Here is a 22,614-nt window from a genome sequence, read left to right as displayed (position 1 = left end):
TTATAGAATCTTGATATATAGGCTTAAACACATCCATCAAATTACAACAAAAAGCAATAACATCATGCTGGACTTCATTAATACTTGTCATCTTCAGTACTTGTTATTTTGTCTCTGGCTTTGCTTTATCAACTAATCCAGAAAACTGCGTAAAAATCAGGCCAACGGTGCTGTAGAACGAGGATCTGACACAGAATCGGATTATCAGTGGCTAACTGCAGCATAAGATTTATTAGATCTGCGCTGTGAGATGACATCTTTTTGCAGTAGTCCTAAGATTAATTAAGAGGTGTTTCTCATGAGAGAGCCTTTAAATAAAATGTCATCTAAATTCAATCTTTCAGGTAGTGTGAATAATAAGCTCTAGGCTGTGTGAAGCATATTACAGATAGTCTACAGGCTTATACAGTAAGATTTGTTCTGACCTAAGAATGGTCTAAATACTTACTATGACCAAACTTGAACACATGCTAAGGTGGCAACCAAAAATCTTTTGGTAAAAAGTTTGGTAATTTCCATTAACCCAAGAGCTCGTAATGGGCCACAGTTCCTTTTCATTAGAACTACGGGGCTGGAAATGTTGTATGTCGGTCAGTCCACCACTTTAGTCCAGAACGAAATATCTCAACAACTATTGGATGGCTTGCCATGAAATTTGGTGCTGATACTCATGTTCACCTTGAATTGGAATAACTTTGCTGATTCCCCTACATTTTCTTCTAGTACCATCATCAAGTCATAATTCAAATATCTCCAGCACTTCAGTTTATAACCAAATACCTACAAAACTAATGACATTCCCATCAGCCTCAGCTGTACTTTGTGTTTAGTGCTAATCAGCAAACGTTAGCATACTGACACCCTAAACTAAGATGGTGAACATTATACCACCTTAACATCAGCATGTTAGCATTGTCACTGTGAGCATGTTAGCATGCTGACATTAGCATTTAGCACAAAGCATCATTGTGTCTAAGTAAAGCCTGACAGAGCTGCTAGCAGGGCTGTAAACTCTCGTTTTAATCCAATGGCATATTTTCCCTGTTTCCAGATCAGCTACCAGAGTATCGAATCATCAGACCCAGGCATTAACGTGCCAGGTCCTCGCCGTACAGTGTCCAAACTGAAAAACGAGACCTACCACATGTTCTCTGGCCTGCATCCTGGAACCACCTACCTGGTGTCAGTCCGGGCCCGAACCGCTAAGGGGTTTGGCCAGACGGCGCTCACCGAGATCACCACCAACATCTCTGGTGAGGCCTTATGCTGACTGTCCTACCTGTTGTGGTTGGTTCGGTTGTAGTAGTGTGTAGTTGTGTGTGTGTGTGTGTGTGTGTGTGTGTGTGTGTGTGATTGTGATTGGGTCGGGGTAGAGTAAGGTTAAAGAATGGTCTTGAATGTTAAAGTCTAATGATGACACAATGCACTTATATACTGATAATGTATGCCGATAATTCATCGCTCAGTCATCGTGACAGCGGCATTTGAATATGGAAGCAAATTAGGGTCATTAATATTTTGAGCTTGTGAAACGATGATGATATATCACCTTTTGTGTGTATGTGACAAAAAATTTGCATGCATGTATCTGAATGTGTGACTTTGTAAAAAAGTTTTGCAGCTGTAGTAATATTTTCTGTATCTGTAATTAAAATGTGTGCAGGAATATTTTCAACAGTGAGGTTTCACACAGTCTGAGAGCAGACACACAAATGCCCTATGCTACACTGCTACACTTCCTACTATATGCTACACTGAAGTTACAAGCTACAAGCTATGAGTTACAAGCACAAATTAGCACCTGTGCTGACTAGCCAATCAGCACGTTTCCCATTGACCATCCAATCAGAGGAAGTCAAACTGTCCAATCGGGGCAAAAGCTTCTTGCGCGTTCTGGTTACTTCGTCCATCTGCAGTATGCTGGAGAGGGAGTCTGAGGGAGACGAGTCCAGTTTGTTCTCAAGTCTTTTCTGGTAAGTAGCAGTGAGCCTCTCGTAACTGTTAACTTTTTGAACGGTAGAAATACAAGGTTGGTGTTTAAAATTGGTTTCTAACTCATACAGAATTAAAACATGAACCGTAGGGTGAAAATAGTTGTGCAGCATAGTTAAGCCCTTATAGTTGGCTAGCTAACATTACCTGCGATGTTATTGCTAGCATAGCCGCTAACACTTACTTTAGCCAAGTTGACTGACAAAAGAACCACTAGTTAACCACTCTTTGGCTAGCTTTCATCTTTATACTGGATAGGTTGGAACTGACAGTCTGGCTAGTTTGTTGTTGAATGTGCATGTAAGTTCTCTTTATTTATGAGTGAGTTTGAATTAGACCTTGATTTACACATTACCTTTGGTTATATGATGCTGCTAATATTTAACAGAAGTGATCCACTTGTGTAATGCAGGCACCACAGTATACATGCTTTATCTCAGGTATTCATATATTTATTTTATATTTATTCTTTGACATTTCCGGCTGCAACTCACAGCCAGACGACCTGTCAGAGCAGAATTTTGCCATTTACTGCATTGTTTTGTTTTGTTTGTTTGCTAGTTTGAACCTATACAGTCTGCGGGTTGAACCCACTGTCAGTTTGCACACACACACTGACACAGACGACACTAACAAATTGGTTCAAAGAGACAAAGAGAACATCAGTCCAGCCCTGCGCTTTGGTTGGTAAGTAGAAATATTTTAACTGAAACAGACCACATAACTTGACTGTGAATAACTGCATCCTTAGACCATCCTTATTCACACATGATTTACACTAGGGGATGCTTTATTTTATGTACTGTGCTGTAAAGACTATTGCATATCCTCAAGTCCTAAGAGGCAATAAGATATTAAAGGGATACAGTTTTGCCTTGTTGACACCAAAGTCTATATTATCACACAACTAAGTTTCTTAAGCAACTTTTAACTTCCTGGAAAATTCTGAATCTTGAATGAGATGTTGATATAAAATGAAAAGGACTTGGGATTTTAAATGAGCTGTGAGGTTGGTTTTCTGACGTGAACTGAAAATCTCTCTTTCTTTCTCTCTGCCTCACCCCCCTCACCCTCCTTCCACTCCTCGCGACCCCTTCCTTTGTATCTCTAACTGCAAAACATCACTGTTGGTGACTCGGTGTAATAGGGGTATTTGGTGGTGATTATGATTTTATACTCTGTTCATGTGAAGACATTAAAAGCAGACATCTTTAATGCCATTTTAGCTTTTGGTAGAAGTTGCTATTTTGAAACAACAGTCTAATGTATGTTTCCATTTTGTCTTACAGGCGTCCTGCTGCCCATCTGCTCTCCTCTATCAAAGTGGTTCTCTGTCTTTGGAAGTTTGAAAACTCTGCTGAGTGTAAACAAGTGTAAAAGTAATACCACTGCACACATTGTATTAATTCTCCCTGATTCACATATAATTGGACCTAATCTATAAGCATTCATATTGTTTGAATCAATAAGTATATATATGCTTTTTTGTTTAAACCTTTATATACTGTAATAAATCAACCATCAGCTATAAGGAGAAACTATTCTTTGATTCAGATTTTTATAGATAAACTCAAATACATTAAGGCAGTTTAAGAAAATGAATTCTGGTTGCTGTCACTGACATTAAAGTAATTTGTATTACAAACACTAAAATATACAAATACCATAGTGTTCAGTTATTGTCAGTTAAGTACAACATTTGAGCATCAGTATAGTGCTTTAAATAATGAACAAACATTGAAATAGTATAAACATATATAATATTCATCCTTTCTGTACCTTAAACTTTTGTTTTACCTTAGATATCTATAATATCTTCACAGGCTTGACAAAAATACATTTAATAGTTTTGAAACATATAAACGTGAACTCTTCTCTTTCTTTTTGTAAATTTACCATTCCTAAGTGCTTTTGATTACTAAAAGTTCATTGTTAACAGTAATCTTTTATCATTAATATTGTGTTGTTATATTGGTTGTGTACAATAAAACATTTGTGGTTTTGGAGCACAACAACAATGCCAAGGAAGCAGGTCAACTTGATGCATCATGCGTACTACAGGTATCATATGCTGACATTGTAAATATTATTTATATAATTTATCTTTTGCACAGAAAATCATCTGGGATACCGGTGGGTTAATTACCACGGAACATGCGAGTAAAGGTTTACATCACAATTAACGAGATATATCAGCACAGCTGTGCGTGCATCCCGGAGTTACTTAATTTGCATATTAGCTAATGTCTTAGCTAGCTACATTCTGTTGGCTAACGTTGTTGTGCCATTTGAACAAGTAATGTTAATATTAAGGAAAGTAAGGCTGTTCTTTAACAGGTGCTTCAAGACATAATGCTGCTGTTGGCATTTAATGTGAGAAGGAAGGCAGTTAAAGGTCGAGAAGGTTTAGTTCGCGATCCAACTTGTACATGTTCACGTCAGCTGGAAAATAAATAATAATAATAAGCGAACAGGAAAGTAACAGTAGTAGGCCGTTAGCCAGCAGCTAGCAAAGACATTAGCTAATATGCTAATTAAGTAACTCCGGAATGCATGCACAGCTGTCTTAATATATCTAGTTAATTATGATGTAAAGCTTTACTGGCATGTTCTGTGCTAATTAACCCGCCTGTATCCCAGAAGAGTTCGCCTCTGGCTCCTCCATGTTGACTCCAGCATACTGCAGATGGACGAAGTAACCAGAACGCGCTAGAACCTTTTGCCCCCTGATTGGACAGTTTGACTTCCTCTGATTGGATGCTCAGCGGGCAACGTGCTGATTGGCTAGCCAGCACAGACGTTAAAACAGGGCTAAAATTTGTGCTTGCAACTCGTAGCTTGTAGCTTGTAGCTTCAGTGTCACATACAAGGGCATTTGTGTGTCTGCTCTCAGACTGTGTGAAACCTCACTGTTGAAAATATATCTGCAAATATTTTAATTACAGATACACAAAATATTTCTACAGCTGCAAAACTTTTTTACAAAGTCACACATTCAGATACGTGCTTGCTAATTTTCTTCACGCGCACACAAAAGGTGATATACAACTGCAGGCTGTGAAATTATTTGTGAACATCATTTCACAAGCTCAAAATAATAATGACCTTAATTTGCGTCCATACTTTAAAGAAAAAAACCCTTATTTTTCCCAACAAAGAGTCTGTTTTTACTCAAAGCATTTGCAGATGATAGCAAAAAAGACAAAGTAATGACTTGTAATTGCCCTGTTTTGAAGAGCTTTTCATTAAATTACGCATATACTTTTAAATTGTACAAATTATCTTCATTTTCCATCAGCCAAACAGCTTTCAGATGTGCATTGCCTTCGTTTGATGAAATAACAGCAGACCTGAATTATAGTGAACTACAAATGTTCAGGTTGAATGGTTTGGGTGAAAACTGCTGTGTTTATCATTCAAAGGCGACGCAGCAGCTCAGAAATTAGAGAAGCAGTGTTTGAGTGAAAAGGTTGCTCGTATGGATCTTAAGATTGGTCTGGAAAATGTGTCTGCGGGGAATGTGAAACGCTGTCATCTACAAATGGGTATCTGCGAGCTGTTTCACTAATTGTGTTTACTCAGATGAAACATCACATACTATTGTGATGTTTTCACATTAAAAAAAATACTGGGAGTAAGTAGAGTGTGCGGATGATTTGGGTTTTTCTAGGAATCCATACATAAAGAGTGAAAGAGTAGGCTTCCCAAACAGGTCTGCAGATATAACCTCCTCCTTTTTTCTTATTTCTGGAGATACACCAGTATAAACCTCTCCATGCTGCCTGAGGAAGAGGGCCAACCTTGAAAAACGTTGCAACCTGAGTAGCTGCTTGTGTCACATGCCATGCAGGTGTGATGCTACACTGAAGTAAAGTGGTCAGACTATAGACATTGTAATCTAAATGAGCCACCTCGGACATGTGGATATACAGATTTAGCCTGTTTGCCTATTGAACAACATTGTGTTATCTTTGGCCACCCTTAAAAATATGATAAAATGTCAACTATTGTTAAAGTTATGTTCTAATGTATTAATTCGAGAGCACAATTAAGTAGCTCTTTTTGGCCTCTTAGTGCCTGCATTTGTGCACAAACTTAGCTGATTAACTTTTTATGTTTTTTATTTATAACACTTTCCCTCAGCAGCTATTGTAGTGTATTTAAGCATGGCACTCAACCTCCAGCTGCTAGTGTAGAGCTGCACAGGTGCAGTAGAAGTGGCTGTACTGGGCTTTACAGCAACTGCATGACTGAAGCATGATACTGCCGATGCAAAACATGGAGCTTGGTTGATTTTTACTGCATAAGTAAAGGTTACTATTTGAAGAAAAGAAAAAGATTTAAAATAAATACCTCTGTGCCTCACTGGATGGGAACACCATGAAGCTCCATCCCTTCTTATTATCTGTACCTGTTCCATCTGGTTTAGAAGGTGGCCTATGTGGGCTCACAGCTGTTAAGGAATACAGTTCAACCTACAGTATCGCATGCTCTCTGTCTGCGCTTTCAGAACAGCCCAGTGGGAAGCCAGCTCCTACACCGATTTGGTAGCAAGCAGGAACGTGTAATGTTGCAGTATTAGTCTTTTCATAATTCATGCAGGATTCAACCACCTAACATCCACTGGCTCAAACACTCCTCAACACCACTACGTATAATGCAGACCTCAGCTGTTGTGTGCGAGCTGTGCGAGTGTGTGTTTTTCGGATGACAGGTTACAGAAACAGATTTTTACAACAAGCATTAATGCCCTGCCTCGGAAGCAGAAACATTTCCATTTCCATTCTGGAGCCTTTTTGTTTCAGCTTATCTGTTGTACCAGGGTAGCCACTTGCTTCACTACATACTCCAGTTAATTCAATCCCTGTAGTAAACAGAGATGGGAACACTCAACCTCATTGTCCCCAGAGCTTTGCTGAGGTTGTGCAGCTTTGAGATCTGTCCTAATTATATTATAAGGGCCTCTTGTTTTCTCTGTAGTTGGCTGCTGTTTCCAGTCATCATCAGTCAATGGCACTGTGTGGGAGGCCTCCGCACACTATAGTACACCAGGGACATAATGAATAAAGATAGCACACTCTTTTCATGCAGGGGTGGAAAAATTACAAAAAAATCCAACAGAAGTGCAGCTACATGTCTTTTTAAACTCTCATATCTAAACAAAACATATCTCAGGAAATGCAAAAACAAAATATTTAAAACGATTCGGGTTTTCTTCCACAGTGTTTCAGCTTTTTTGACTCTGCCTTAACTCTTCTATGTGTTTTTTCTACTTCCTTCCTTTTGTCAGCACCGGTGTTTGACTATGAAGACATCCCCTCTCCGCTGAGTGAGTCTGAGAATACCATCACTGTGCTGCTGCGCCCTGCGCTGGCGAGAGGGGCTCCTGTCAGGTACGACTAACACACTGTTCACTCCTACGCCAGCGTTCATTCAGTGCTCTTCCGCTCTGTGGTATTTATAGCTGCAGTCAAAAAGAGCTCTCCAGGGCACTAGAAAGTAGTTCTCTAGGCTTGTAGCAACCATTTTAAGTACAATGTATAAAGAACCAGAGAGGTTTTCTACTCAAATTTTGTTCAGAATGTATGAAATGTTTTAAATTATTTACCAGGGATCTGTTCCTCAATCTGGTCTAGATCACATCAGGATACTAAATCCAACAGCTGGCTGCCCTGCTTGAGCTAGTATTGAAACAGCCACCTAAAGAAAAAAACCCATTATCAATCTCTCAATCCTGAAAGCTGACTCACCATGTCAGACAGTTTTGGAATGAAAGCACATGTCACCCAATCATACTGTATGTTGACTGGTTGACACTATAATGAGCGCCACACTCCAATTTCAGTCAGGAATCAGGGCTGAGAAAAATAGAAGCACTAGGCTCTGAGAAAAACTGAAAAAGAAACTTGAATCCTTTGTAGAAGAATGAATTTCTCTGGGTCAAACATAACAAAGGAAATAGAATATAGAAACAGAATCAATTTTGCATTTTGAAGTTGTAATTTATAATGTTTGGTGTCATAGTACACCATAGTACATATGACAGAACACGCCAAAAGAAATTGTCTCTCTATTAAAATGGCACATGTATGTGCTCCTCCAGTGCCTACCAGGTGGTGGTGGTGGAAGAGGATGGTTCCCGTCAGGTGAGGAGGAGGGAGCTGGGCTCCGTCGACTGTTTTCCCACACCAAACTCCCACAACGAGGCGCAGGCCAAAGGGACCCCTCATTACTACACAGCCGAGCTGGCTCCCAGCAGTCTGCCCGAGGCCACGCCCTTCACCGTGGGCGACAACCACACCTACAACGGCTACTGGAACAGCCCTTTAGACCCCACCAAGAACTACCTCATCTACTTTCAGGCTACCAGCAACTTCAGAGGGGTAAGAACTCTTAAGTTGCCTGACAAGGCTTTTGGTTCTGGAGCTCAGACACAATGCTTTTATGTTTTAGCAACCTTGACAGTCAATTTAGATTTGTGTCGAGCAAGTCAGAAGGCAGGAGGCAGTATGCTGGAGGCGCTACGAGAGGCGAAGCAGTTCTCTGCATAAACAAGGCTTTATTTATTGCCAAACGGGTTGATGTGGGTAATGCATTTTCAGAATGGGTTTGGGACGAATGTTTCCCACTGGTAAATCTTTGACTTTTTAATGTTGCATCATGAATTGCACGAGCAAAGTGGCCGAATGAATCTTAACACCTTTCAGAAGATAATTACACGCAGAATACAATGCGTTCTCCTGCATTTTTTTTAAGTGTCCAGTTGTCAGATTCCCTCATATTCAAGCTCTTTAAAAACTTTTAAGAATCTTTTCTTCTGCTGTGAAATTCAGACACTGCCTCCCAGGCTTAAAAGGATCTGAAAAGGACCTCTTTGAGCAGATGAAAAAGTAACTGAAGCATGAATAAGGAATGTGCTGGCCAGTGTGCACAGAAGCAGTGAAAGTAAATGTTGTTAAGTCATTAGGCCCATATGGAGCTTATGTGCACCTGCCTGGTTGCAGCTTCTCATCTAGATGTCAGTCTCTGACTCCTCAGAGGATGCAGCCAGTTTCCCCTGGGTGCTGCTAGGTGGGCCTCCAGAGCCGGGATGACCGCAGTCAGCCTCTGGTCCGGGTCAGGGCCGACACACTGTGTCTGACTGAAACCTTCATCCTTTGAAGTGAAATCAGTAGTGAGCTTTTCCCATTATGGGCCGCCATTTGTAATGATTCCCCCGTAAGACCAAATCAAAAGCTCTGTTGGCACAGCTCTGTGACATAAATCAGCCAAAACAACAAACTGAATATTATAATTCATGTTGATGATTTTCTTTTTTGTCCTGCAAACATTTTCATCTCCAGTCTATTTTCTAAACTATAGTCGTGTTTCAGGAGAGACGGATTGCTCAGGGAGAAAGAAAAAAAAAAATTATTTTGACAATTACCCTGGATAAATTAGATGTATGGGGCTTACTGTGGACCATGAGCTGCCATTGAATTGAAACAGTAATTGCTTCTGCAGATATGCATTGTTGCTGACAGAAACACACAAGCAGGACACACACCCAAGTATTTTTTTCTCTCTGTGTCTGTAGGAGTCGGTATCTAGATTACTGCTATCTATTACACTAAAAATGACGCTGATATTTTCATTTTCAACCCTCTGGTGCGTTTATCATTACTCGTCATCTGGGGTTACCTGTGACTCATCCCAGTTTTTTTGTATTGGATAGGGCTGGGTTCTGATCTGTTTTTGATCCAGCTCCAGATTGGCAAAATACCCAGATTCGCTAAGCTCACAAATCTCTTATTCAATCTTTTATCTGTCCTTGTCCTTTTTTATTAGCATAGAGTAATGTACAAAAAAATTCAGGTTGCAGTGCTGATCACCACTTTCACCTTTTCATGATAAATGGAGCTGGTTGTAGTTTCAGCTATAGCTAATTTAGAAACGATCTAGCTAATCACGTCACTTCAGTTTCAGTGGTCGAACTCTCCCAGTTAAAGCTGCACTAATCAATATTTTTCTATCGACCATGGATGAAATGTGTGTAATGTGAAAGGTGTCGCTCGCAGTGACACACCCAGAGAATCCCAAGAGAATCATCACCCGACTCTGCAGAGCCACCCAGCTCTACGAAGCGTATTAGTACTGTATCTTTAAGATCACTGTGTTTTCAGCTTGTTCCACTGCCTCCAAGTGGCCAAAAAAATCTATTAATGCTGCTTTAAACTCTCATGCATATCATATTGATATTTTAAGATAATCAGCTCACTTGTTCTGAATCAGGAACTACTCAGAATGAAAAACAAGGGTGTGCAGGGTTAGAAGGCTGTTATTTCAATGTGGTTGATACATTTAATCAACATTTCATATCTCATGTTGTTCATCTTATTTTCAGATTGTAGTAAATTAATTTGGCTACCTTTCAAATCTATACTGTTTACGTACTCTCAGCAAAACATGATTACATCTCACCTGAATCTTATTTGTTATTTATAACTTTATTCACTTACAAACGTTGAAAGCGGAACCTCGGTGGATTCTGTAAGGGATTAGAATGGATTGAGATTTGATAAGCAGATCCGATACTGAAATCAAATTTTATAAAATGCTATCGAAATACACCCCAAGGATGGGGATTCTTCAATATACCGTACGGTGTATACCACTTCTTAACAAGATTGGAGACTCAGTTACATTAAATTGCTACTTTGACTAGAACTGGTGTTTCTGTTCCAAAAGGCCAAAAGCCCACCTTGACAGAGGACAGGATGACACTTGGCATACTACCTGCTGCTGCTTTAATAACCCCTGGGTGGGAGTAAATATGACTTATCTGTCACTGTTAGAGATGAGAGGAGATGAGAATCCACTTGAAACAGATTTCCAATTAAAAAAGGTAATTTGGCAAACGTTTTAGGTGAAAGGTTTTTGACTCCAATCTCAGAGCAAAGATTAGCATAATTGCCCATAAAGGCTGATTTAACTTCCTTAAATCTTAATTTGGTAACATGCCCCTCTATCTCCGGGATAGAGGTGGCTGTTTTGGGGCGGAGCCAATCAGTGGACCCGGGTGAGGGACCTCACATGGTGAAGGGGAGCATAGGTCTCTCATATCACATGGAGGTGTCATTCGCTCGGAAATATCAATTATTTCCTCGGCACAGCAAAGGTCCGGGTGACTTTGACACACACGGCCGCCTGTGTTGCAAGTTTAAGACAAGGTTGTGGATTTTGACAGATTTAATTAATAATTAACTTAAGGTAGTTAGCGCCGAGGTAGTTATTTCCTGCAAATCATTGTGTCTTCATGGTACCAAGCCAAATGAATTAACTCTAAATTTCTTTTACTCACAGGAGACCAGAATAAACTGCATTCGGATTGCTCACAAAGGTAACACTTGCTTTCCTTTTCAACTTTGAAGGTGTTTCATGTAACATTTTAAGTCTTTATCACATTAGTTATGATTTAGTATGCCTTAAACATGGCTACCCTGAAGGCTATCCTCTGGCCTCTCTCTGTGCCATTTACATCGTAAGCTATCTAACTGGATTGCTGTATTGCTTTACAGCACAGCGAGGTGGTTTACAGCACAAGATGACTATGCTATTCTTTTAGTGAAGGTGGAGCCTCAGCTTTACGGCAATTGCAGATATCAGAGGAAGTTAAAGTTATAGAGAGCCAAAGTGAATTCTGTTCCAGAAGTAAGAAAACCTCAATCAAATTCACACTGACATTTGTAATAACGCAAATAACTAAACATTCAGCCCTGAAACATAGTTTTACTCAATAGTATGTTGTGCAGTTCATTGAATTTGTTCAGAAAGCAATAGTAAATAAAATAAAAAATCCATTACTGTTGTTTATGTAATATTTCTGTTTTTAGTGGCCATTTCCCAGAAGCCCTACATCATTGCGAGTTAAACGTTGGATTGGCATGGCTGCAGTAACAGCGGGGCAGAGAGGACCGAACAGTTTAGATGTTTTTGCCTGGAGAGATCACAGCAAAAAATTTGGGGAAATGAATTTAGAGGAGAGTGTTGGTGGATATCATGGAAATGCTAATGCAACCAAGTTACGGTGACCTATGTACAACATCATCATGCTGGAGTTTTTTTGTATGCTAGCAAATTATTTATTATTTAACTCTGTTAAGATCACAAAGTTTTAAACTTCAAATAGCAAGTGCTGTAGTGGATACCAGTATATCTTAGAATATGGATAGTTATCCCGGGAACAAGCTTAATTTGTTCAGAAAGGCCGATGAAAGAAATGCTGAATGACAAATTGAGTTACAGAAACTAGTGGAACAGTGGCGAGCTAGCCCAGAGGTGACGTAAGAAAGAATTTGTTAAACCCCATTTCTGATACTATTATGGAAGGCAGTTTTCAACAATAGCTATTTAGTGCATTTGAATTCTTGCTTTCCCTTCCCACGCAGGATTTACTGTTAACGGTGCGTGCACATGCTGGAGGTGTAACACATTCAATCATGAGTTCATTATTAGTGTGTTGGACAACACTGTTGACTGTTTTCCTTTAGTCGTCTTTATTAAAGCCCAAGGTCTGTTTGGGTGCGCTGTTAACTGATCATGGATGTATTGTAAGACTTGAATGCCGGAATTCCAAGACGGCGCCCAGTCACTGAGTTCATAAGCCCACGCAATCCTGCCTGACTCACTGACTTGGGCCCTGACGCTCTGGGAAAGTTTTGCAAATATAAAACCTTCATGGTTTAAAAATGTATAATACAAAGAGTCATGGTTTACCTTGTTTCTAGTTGGAGGTGTCCTGTTTTATAGACGTCTCTTTTCTAATGGTGGTCTATAGGGAAAATGCGTTTTGGACCGCAGGGGATTTTTTGTTGCTGTACCACAAGTGGCCATTAAGACCAATTAACAGCAAGGCTGAGTGGTGGGGCCGTATCCAGCTATGTTAATGCATTGCCAAATCAATCAAGGATTGTAACTTTAAAGGTTGATAAATATTAATATTTCACTCATCAGCTTCATTGTTGAGATATGGGATTGCAGGGTTCTTAGTGACAGCCTTAAAACTGGGGTCCTGGGCCAAATATATTAGCAATTTTTAACAAGTCCCTTTTCTCTAAACCACTTATTCTGAGGTAAAAATGAATTTGAACTTTACAGTTATCATCTGACCACAGCCGAAAGTGCAAGATTTGTGTTACATTTTGCAGAGCAACTTTGTGTTTTCAATACATCTTGTTGTATTTGCTGGTGGTGTGCGCACATGCTGGGCTGCGGTGGGTTGGAAGATTATCATGGATCATAATGATCATAATAACTTGTTAAGATAATAAGGTTACATTGGGGACTTGTTTGACATCTGTCTGCTCATGTGGTTGCCCCATGAACTTCTTTGTAAAACTGTGTCTGTGTAATCCCCATGTCTCAATTAAGCTGCTAAATAAAACATTATCATTCTCTATTGTAATGAGGGTATGAAAATAAGAAGCAGGTTATAAAAAGCTGGAATTCTGAAAATGCTACGACAGTCGCAGTAGCAGAGGGTGAGACAGAAGGTGTCGTTTCCTGGCTTACATAATTTAGAATAAGTGAAATTGTGATTCTCTGGGTGATCATAAACACTGTAGGATCTTTTTGTGTTTCCAGTGGTTTCAAATATGTGGTACAGGGTGCATGTCAGAGACTTCGAACGTTATGCTGGTTCAGGCTGCCTTTAGGGGATTTGACACGGACTCAGTGTTGTTTTGGGTGCTGCAGGAAGGAAGCCCCCGTGCCAGTATCCCCTCAACAGAGACACAGAAGGAAAGGTGAAAGCAAACATGCATCTGTGTTCCTACTCTGTGGCAAACCCCTCTTGGGCTCTGATGGCTTTGAAATCCAGAATGCAGCAACGTATCCTTTTTTCTCCCTGAGAGAGGAAGCGGCCAGGAGTGTTTGCTTGAGAGACAGTCGCAGATAGAAGGCTCTCAGTTCAAACAATAGGGGGAGAGGGAGAGAGACAGAGGGTGAAATGGAGTTGTTCCCCTCTTCCTCCCTACTGAATTATGTCTGAAGTTTGTTGCACACTTGAGAAAGGTGGCAGTTAAATTGGATTCCTCTCCCTGAACTCTTTCTTATCTGAAGTGCGATGACATCAGAGAGAGCTATTGTCTGCCGGTGTGTCACGTAAGTGGAGGAAGTGGGTTGCAGGCATTTTTTACTGTAGGTGTGTATATATACGACTGTGGCAGGCAGGCCAGGTATGCTGATCTTACTCCAGTTCCCTCCGAGGAGGCACAGAGGTCCTGTTAAGACCGTTCTTGGCTGCTTTTCATTTCCTCTCACCAGCTTCCCACACACAGATGCTGCCAGCTGTGTTCACCGGAGCGCCTGGCAAAGCCATCGCAGTGGTGGGCGAGAGCTTTTTTTCTCTTTGCCACCCTGGTCCTTTTGTTTGTTTGTTTGTTTTTTTTGTTGTCAGAAGAAATATGGCCAACATTAGCTGACACTGAAGAACATGTTCATTACAAACCAAATCGCCTTGAAATATTCACCATTCTGCTACAAGAGGAGGGTTTTAGTCATGTCAGCTCAGCCAGTAGAACAGCATCAAATTCACATTTAGCTTTTGCAGCATTTGAAAATTTTGACAGCTGAATGGAATGGCATCAAACTGTAAATTCTCAAATATTTATACTTCATTTAACTCAACTGTAGAGAGACCCAGAAACCGGCTTATATTAGATAATTGTGTTTCAAATAGTAAAAAACTTAAATGGCCCGGACGGCAATATTATGTTCCTGCAGTAGCAGAGGCTGCAGTTTCAGGACTGCAGCCCCAGGACCGCATTTCTAGGACCCTAGTTTTTCGCAGCAGCACCACCTAGAGAATTGGATGACTGCAAGTGTCCTCGTATTTTAGTTTTACAGGTTTATTCCACCCAAATACTACTTTCTGTCTAACTACCCTAAAACATAAGAGCATAGAATTGTAGTAGTATTATTTTATGATCATATTATTTAAAAGTGTAAATTATGAATACAAAATCTGAATCAAATATCCAATCACCACAAACAAATCAGAGAGGGACTTGTTTTGATTCATTGCTCAAATGGAATTGATCATAACTGCTTTTAATGCACATTGTAACTCCTCTTGCATAGACACATTGTCAATTTCACAGACATAAATTAGGCCTTAGCCTAGTACTGGACCGAAAGACATTTAGAATCTTCTGTCCTGGATTGAGCTTAATCTGTTTCCATGAAGTCACTATACAGTACATGACAGAATCTAACACGTGGCCTTCAGAATAGGCCTACATAATAACTGACTATTAAAAATGCCAAATGTCTCATCCAACATCACAAAACTGGTAACACTTATTGTGGGGTAAACAGGCAGTCAACACAGTTTAGTTATTAAGATTATTTAAACTTAATTAAAATGGTCAAACAATGAATAATAAACAAGCATTTACACTGAAAACAGTAGACTACTGCTGATTTAATGTAGCTGACAGACACAGATCAAATCCTCATGCTTTTATCATCTTCTGAAGTTTAGCTCATAGTACTCATTGTGCAGTAAAATGGTTCCTGTCAGTGATTTACTATTATATATGATGTTTCTGGATTATTACTACTGCTGCATTAATGTGTATGTTGCATTTTACTGCTGTAGATGTTTAAGGTTGAGCCAATTTTAACTACTTAATATACTGTTGGGTAGTTATATCGACAGCAATGTATCATATTCTATAAGATCATCATATGTTTGTAGCATCACTGTCCTGTGAGAAGTCCATATCTCTAAAAAGTCAACTTTTCACGGGCTCAGAAAAACAGCCTGTTTTCAGCTTTGTGACGATGCGTTTTCCAGCTAATCCAAGGGGGGATTAAATTGTTTATTTAGCTTAAGAAGTAAGATAATTTTCTCATCCCATAAAAGAACACTACATCCTTCAGTTTATCACAAACATTCAAAATCACCACATTTGGAGATACATGGTTTTCACTGGCCAGGAAGAGTATGAACACTTGTAATCTGTAAAGTAACTAAAGCTGTCAGACAAATGGAGTAAAGAGTACAATATATTTAGTAACACCTGAATATAAGACACCTAGTGGTTCTTGCACTATGGTTTCATTAAACAAATAAACAAACAGGCTATTCACCTGTTCACCTTTACATTTTCTGTTGATGTTGTTTTCTCCTCCATATTTTACCTATCATAATGTACATTTCCACAGCACTAATTTCATCAGTCTAACATGCTTATGCCATAATCACCATTCTGCTGCTCTGAGTTTATGTTTTTAACATAAATACTGTTTTTGTTCACTAATTGATTACAGTTTGTTCTACTGTTAAGGTACTGCCAGTGAAACATTAAAAGCTTTCTAGCAGCCCAGAAGGCATAACTCCTCCCTTTCCTGGTAGGCTTTTAAGTGAAACATTTGTAAGAAATGTTGGGTGTCATTGATATTAGCAAACGCTGATCAAAAAAACTGAAAAGTAGACGTAGTTAATTGCAGACAGTTAGTAGACATTTGGCATTAGTCTTGTGGAAATGTACATTGCGTTAACTACAGCTGGCGTTGTATTACTGGTAATTCCACTTTTACCCATCTTTAATGAGGACATGCTTTTATTTATTTGTTCTGTACATTGTTTGAATACAAGCTTTTATTTGAGAATCCCAGTACATATATGTTTATGACACGAATAATATGATGTGTCTTGACTGCTAAATTGCAGACCAGTGCAAGGAAATGTAATGTAAAATATAAAATGTTGAATTTTGTTGACAAAGCCTTAATACAGATCAAAACAATGGCAGAAGTAGAAGCGATTGGAATTAAAGAGTGAGAACTGTGTTTCTCTTAAAAAGAGAAACTTGGTGCAGCAGAGTGTGACATCACTCTGTTTTTGTACTTATGGAATAAGTGCTGCGAAAATGTACATTATACTGCATTTACCTACATGAGCCTTTATAGTACAGGTAATTCCAGCCCCCTGCAAGGCCTGTATTAGGGACTGGCCCTTATTTGTTCCTGCTGGATGGCTTTTATTTGAGTTTATTTATGTTATATGTGTGTTTACGTCTTCTTTTAGACTAATACATAAGAAATTATGAAGGAGGAAGTTTTATTGACAGTACCTTAACACTGATCCAAAAAACGGAAAAGTAGAAGCAACTGGAATAATTTAGTGAAGAGAACAGTGTTTCCTTTAAAAACTCGTAGCAGGAGAGTGGTGAGTGTGACTTGACTGTGTTGTTGCACTAATGGAATAAGTGCTGAGTAAATGTACTCTACACTGAATTTACCTAAGTGAAGCAATATAATACAGTAAATTCAGCCTGTATTTGTTTGTGCTGCCCAGATCTTTTTGATGATTTACAGTCTGTGTCCTCTTTCCTCTTTGACCAAAATAATATAATGTGTCTTGCCTGATAAATTGCAGACCAATACAAGGAAATGACAAATTATGATGACACATGCATTCCATTATCTTTTACCTCTCCTATCCCTGTGGATTTCCCTGTATGACCACTGCTAGATTTTGTGGTGAAATTTACCATGATAGCCAATTTCTAAATATGTCCCTAAACGCAGAATGACTCACCCAGAATGATTTGTGTGATTATGACAAGTCTGTCAGGCTGTATTGTCTGCCAGGAGCTATAGGCCCCACCAATTCATAGCTTATCAAGCCAAACTCAGCATTCTGCCTCACTGTAAAGCCTTTTTTTTCCTCTTTTCAGTCACAGACAAAAAGCAATAACTCCCCCGTGAAGCATCATTGCTTTGTTAAAATACAGAGATGTTGTCTAATTCAGTTGTCCTTCCAAACTCACAGAGACAGGCCGAGACCCTTAAATGACTATCTCTCTGCATTTTGTTTTATTCCCCGCCTTATTTGTTTTCTCATCAGTGAGATGGCTTGTTAATGAAGAGCATGCTGCCAGAAGTGTAACAATATTCCTTCAATTCATTTGTACTTAATAGCAATTTTTCACCTTTGGATAAAACACAACAGGGAGCCCAGGAGATTTATAGAGAGGGAGATTTCATGCTCTTGGCTAGCTGAGATGGCAATGCAGACAGAAATGCACTGAGACTGTGACATATGGGGAGGAGGGAAATAGCTGCCTGAATGAGAGCATGCATCAGTTCGGTAAGATAACCAGAGCGTCGTCTCACCCAAGCCAAACATGTTTAGCTCCCCTTTGTAGACGCTCACGTTGCTGATATCAGTGCACTGAAATAGTGTTCAAGTCCGCTCTGATACTGTCTAGTGAGCTCTTTATTCCATTGCAGCCTCTAGCGATTATTTCAGCACAGCTTTTGCATGGCAATACACTAGCTTGCTCACTACTTTAGCTGGAAACGCTCTGCTGTTAAAGCTCCAGCTGGATCCGTGATGACCTCTAACACACCTCACTCTCAATCGGCCTGGTGGATGTAACACCACAGAATATTATCCTGTCAGTGCCCTACAATGACCATGCCAGGATTACTGTAGGAGACTCCATCAGGATCTGCAACACTGCCAACCTGTTTGTATCCATAACTGATAGCGTATTATATAAATTAGACTGCAGTCTTTGAAACGTAACAGTTTTATGAAGATATTATCACCAGGCAGTTCAATGTATGATAATCTGGACAACAAGGAAGCCCACCTCTATGTGAGTGAGACTGTTTCCTGGTAATTTAAGTATTAGAACAGGGTGCAATCTCAGGTACCCATACAACAGGTTAAAAACACAACATTTGGGCTGGGTCCAAAAGTGTGAAATGTATGCCCTATATAATGCCCACAAGAATTCCCACCAAAAAAAAAGACATCTTAGAAGAGGTTAAGAAATGAAAATCTTACTATCTGCTAACAATCCCGCAATACAATGCATCGCAGTAAATAGATGTGAAAATTACAATCATGCGAGACTACACCTGCCAGTGATGACACAAAATGATGATGATTCATAAGTGTGTGAAAGTCTCAATGTACTTTTACTATAGAGTAACTAACAGCCGTAGAATTTCTAATCATCACTTTCTCCCCCCGAAACTGTGACTTGTGTCACTTAAATTGCACAAAAAAAAAACCAAACCTATTTACTCACTTCCCTTTAGTAGGATCTGCATGGCTAGAAGTGAGTAAATACGTGATTCACAACACAGTGATTACAACACGAATAGTACCCACAATATTCTTAATTTACATCATGTAGGCCCACACGCGAGAGTGGTAAGCAACAGCTACTTTATGCAAAAGACAAGAGCAGGACATTAGCCAACACAATGCAGAATGAAACCACCAAAGCAATTATCTTCAGCTATAAACGGTTCACAATGATAGTACAGAAATAACTGAGCAGATTTGAATAAATGAACATTGCAGTGCACTGCTGAACCATCATAATATTGTATTAAGGTTGTTTCAATCAGATATTGTCTTTATTAATATATGCATTTGTTTTAAAACCTTGGCAAATAAAACCAAAACAATTTGCATAGCTACATAGGAACCTCCACTAGTGGTAGGTGAGAAAATATGTTTCTTTCCCCATTTGGATGAACTCACCTCTTATGCCTCTGTCGGTGGTAAACGAACAGCACACTTTTCTTGTTTTGTGCCATAAATCAGTTAAGAAATCCAGCAGATTTTCCACCAAAGCAGACCTACAGTATTGAGACCAGCAGAGGCTGCCAATTTTCTTGGCAATAGTTTTGTTTGTTTATGGTAATTATGCTAAAATGAATGTGACAGTGATTTATTGGCATCAAACCACTACATGTAGCATCTTGTTTTTGCAATTAGAACTGAGTAACCATTCCCAGTGGCTGTCTTTGTAAGACCTCTCTGTCATGCTGTGCAGCTGCCTGTAAGGACTCTAAGCGGGCTCTGGAGGTATCCCAGCATGCCGAAGATATGGGACTGATCCTTGGGGCCTGCGCCGGTGGTCTGGTGGTCCTCATTCTGCTTCTCGGGGCCATCGTCATCATCGTCAAGAAGGGGTGAGTGGCGGTGAAAATGTTTGCGTCTGCTGGCCAGTTGATGTGAGATGGGTTAGAACTTTTCAGAGTCAAAGATTTACAGTCTTTAGTCTTACTGTTCCCGTGTAGCCTATCCAAAGGAGTAAATTTGTCTGTATCCCACTTGGCTGCTAAGGTCTATTGAGGAAAGCATTTGGCAAAGAGAGTGAATTACAACCAGAGTTAGTGGAATGGTAGAGCATTAATCCTAAACTCTCCCACTGCTACCTCAGCCAAGCTTTTGTGTTTCATCTCATCTTTTAATTTCAAGGTCTGCGTGTTGGCTGAGCACATTCAAATGCAGCCTGCTCGCACCGGAATCGTTGGCTGCTTTCCACCTGCAAATTACCTCTGTCGTCCATCGCACCTGCAGTGTATTCTTCCTTCGCTCGCTGGGCAATGGTGGAACACTCATCTGAGTGTGAAATATTTCATCAAGGGGCATGTTATTCCATTGCCCACTCAATTACATGAGGCGAGCAGCTGTGAGGTGCCAGTGGATGGGCTAGTAATTGGTTAGGAAGGTTGTTTTTTCTTCTTTTTTTTTTTTTTTCTTTTTGAGAGGAACTTCTCCGCCCCGAGGAATTTTCTCACAGAGAATAGAGGGAGAATGAATGGGATGTCTGGAAGAAGGCAGTGACTGATAAGATTCAGTGGGCCAATCTCACAGGCACAATATGAGCTAGACAGCCACATGGGGGCAACAGGAGCAGACGTGTTTATATTTAGCCACAAGACATTGTCACTCTGCATGTACAAAGTTAGACTGTATATGTAAATATGGTTTCCTTTAATTAGGGAGGAGTCGAATCCTCCTACCTTTAAGGCAAATGCTAAACAATGGCTGCTACATAGTATTCCCTAAGATAATGTGTATATTTTATAAATATATTAGGATGTTGTCGGTAAACCAAACCAAACCAAAGGTAAAAACACAGAAGCCACCTTGAGGGCCCTTGCATTTCAGTCATTGCCACGCAAAGTACATTTCATGTGTAATGTATTTAATGTGATCTGTGCCATAAAGGGACCATAAAATCCTGCACACTGTGGATCCCTTGTACTCATTTTATTTATGATTTTTTGGTGCTCAGACCATCAGGTAAAATTCATGGAATTCATGTCAAATTCAATTGATGAATTAGAATTTTACTGATGAAGGCCTGAGGACCCAAATTAGTAAATAAATAAAGTGATTTACAAGTGATCCTTTTTGGTTCTTTCACAGTCAGAGTTTATGATCCAACACCCGGTCTATAATACTATAAACATATAACAATAAAAAAGCGTTACCTGTTTCTATGCTTGAAAATCCTGGATTCGTTTGGATCCAAAAATGCACGTGTAATCCAATGTGAACCATGGAAAGAAAATTAGAATTCTATAGTAAGGAAGCTACCACATATACATATACAACAATACATTTCAAAACACAACGTGTAACACAAAGTAGTAAAGAGTTCTAAGGTCACCCAAACAAACAAAGTCATATGCTACACATGGACAATACTGCTTCATATTACTGTTTGAAGAGGTTTGGATACATTTTGGAAAGGACACATACATATCCACCCCTCCATTTTCTCTACTAAATTCTGTATTTTTGTGGTTGTTAGATCGATAATATGTTTGTCATTAGCTCCAAAGAGATTATCTGTTTAAAAAAAACAATATTATTTCTTGAAATACTGAAAAGCACATTTTAGAGATTTTGGAGAGGTTCAGTACACAAAAGGAGGCCCAGGTTCACTGCTCACTAATTACCTTGTAAATGCTTATCAGCCTGAAATTTGCTACACTTGTGGACAAGAAGTGTAGGAACCTGTAAATGTGAAATTGTAAGAGTTTTATCATTCATATTTAAGTAGGTTCATCTAAAAAAAAAAACCCAACAACTTCAAATGTGTTTTTAGTTAAAAAAAAGAAACAAAAGAAAGTGTATTCACAGTCCTATATTTTCAATAATTTATGTTTGTACATTTAACGGTACAAGTGTCTTCTTCAATTAAAGCCAGTAACCATCATCTGTGAGGTTTACATGAGAAGTTATTCAGCATTAAATGGAGGTATGTAAAATCAGGTGGAAGTGGGCCCAAAACTGTTACTGCAGGAAGAGGTTAAGAAATGACATTAACATCCTAAATTCAGCAGCATTAATACAGATATAATCTGAGATGAACCTGAGAAAATGTTAAACATGAAAATTGTCATTGGTCCAGAGCTGAGTTTTGGTGTGCAGCAGGCCCTTTCTTCATTCTTTTTGCTTTGATCCTGCTTCATGATTGCTTGCTTGGAACATTCCAACACACCGAGCATCTTCATTTATCTTTCTGATGCCCATCTTGATAAACCATAGTCACCTCTCTTTTTTTTCTCCTCACTCTCTGTCTCTCTCCTTTCCTCCTCCTTCATGCTAATCAGAAGGGACTTCTATTCTTACCCTTACTACCCGTAAGTTACTCCTTTCTCCATCTTCCAACCTGACACCCTGATGCCATCTTCCCCTTGCTTGCCCTTGGTAGCCCCAGGATTATTAGAGTGGAAATCAGCATTGCTATCTTCACCCCATCCTCCAGTATAGACCCCCCTTCCTTCCTCCTCCTCCTCCTCCTCCTCCTT

The 22,614-nt window shown here is 39.5% G+C and overlaps 1 protein-coding gene across 7 annotated transcripts in view; it reads left to right on the top strand.

Annotated features, from left to right (window-relative positions):
• Positions 1-22,614, top strand: part of ptprua (protein tyrosine phosphatase receptor type Ua) — a 191,012-nt gene that overhangs the window by 132,264 nt on the left and 36,134 nt on the right. For 5 of the 7 annotated variants that reach the window (XM_044171542.1, XM_044171543.1, XM_044171546.1 and 2 more), the window contains exons 10-15: positions 1,052-1,253; positions 7,283-7,385; positions 8,096-8,375; positions 11,335-11,371; positions 19,839-19,977; positions 22,417-22,446. In XM_044171542.1, coding sequence (XP_044027477.1) covers positions 1,052-1,253; positions 7,283-7,385; positions 8,096-8,375; positions 11,335-11,371; positions 19,839-19,977; positions 22,417-22,446 — 791 coding nt within the window. The remainder of the gene's footprint in view (positions 1-1,051; positions 1,254-7,282; positions 7,386-8,095; positions 8,376-11,334; positions 11,372-19,838; positions 19,978-22,416; positions 22,447-22,614) is intronic. The other 2 variants (XM_044171544.1, XM_044171547.1) reach the window with 1 other exon arrangement.

The sequence above is a fragment of the Siniperca chuatsi genome, linkage group LG17, assembly GCF_020085105.1.
Source record: "Siniperca chuatsi isolate FFG_IHB_CAS linkage group LG17, ASM2008510v1, whole genome shotgun sequence".
Classification (NCBI taxonomy): Eukaryota; Metazoa; Chordata; class Actinopteri; order Centrarchiformes; family Sinipercidae; genus Siniperca; species Siniperca chuatsi.
Note: the sequence above shows the minus strand (reverse complement) of the source record. Positions and strands in the feature narration are given on the sequence as shown.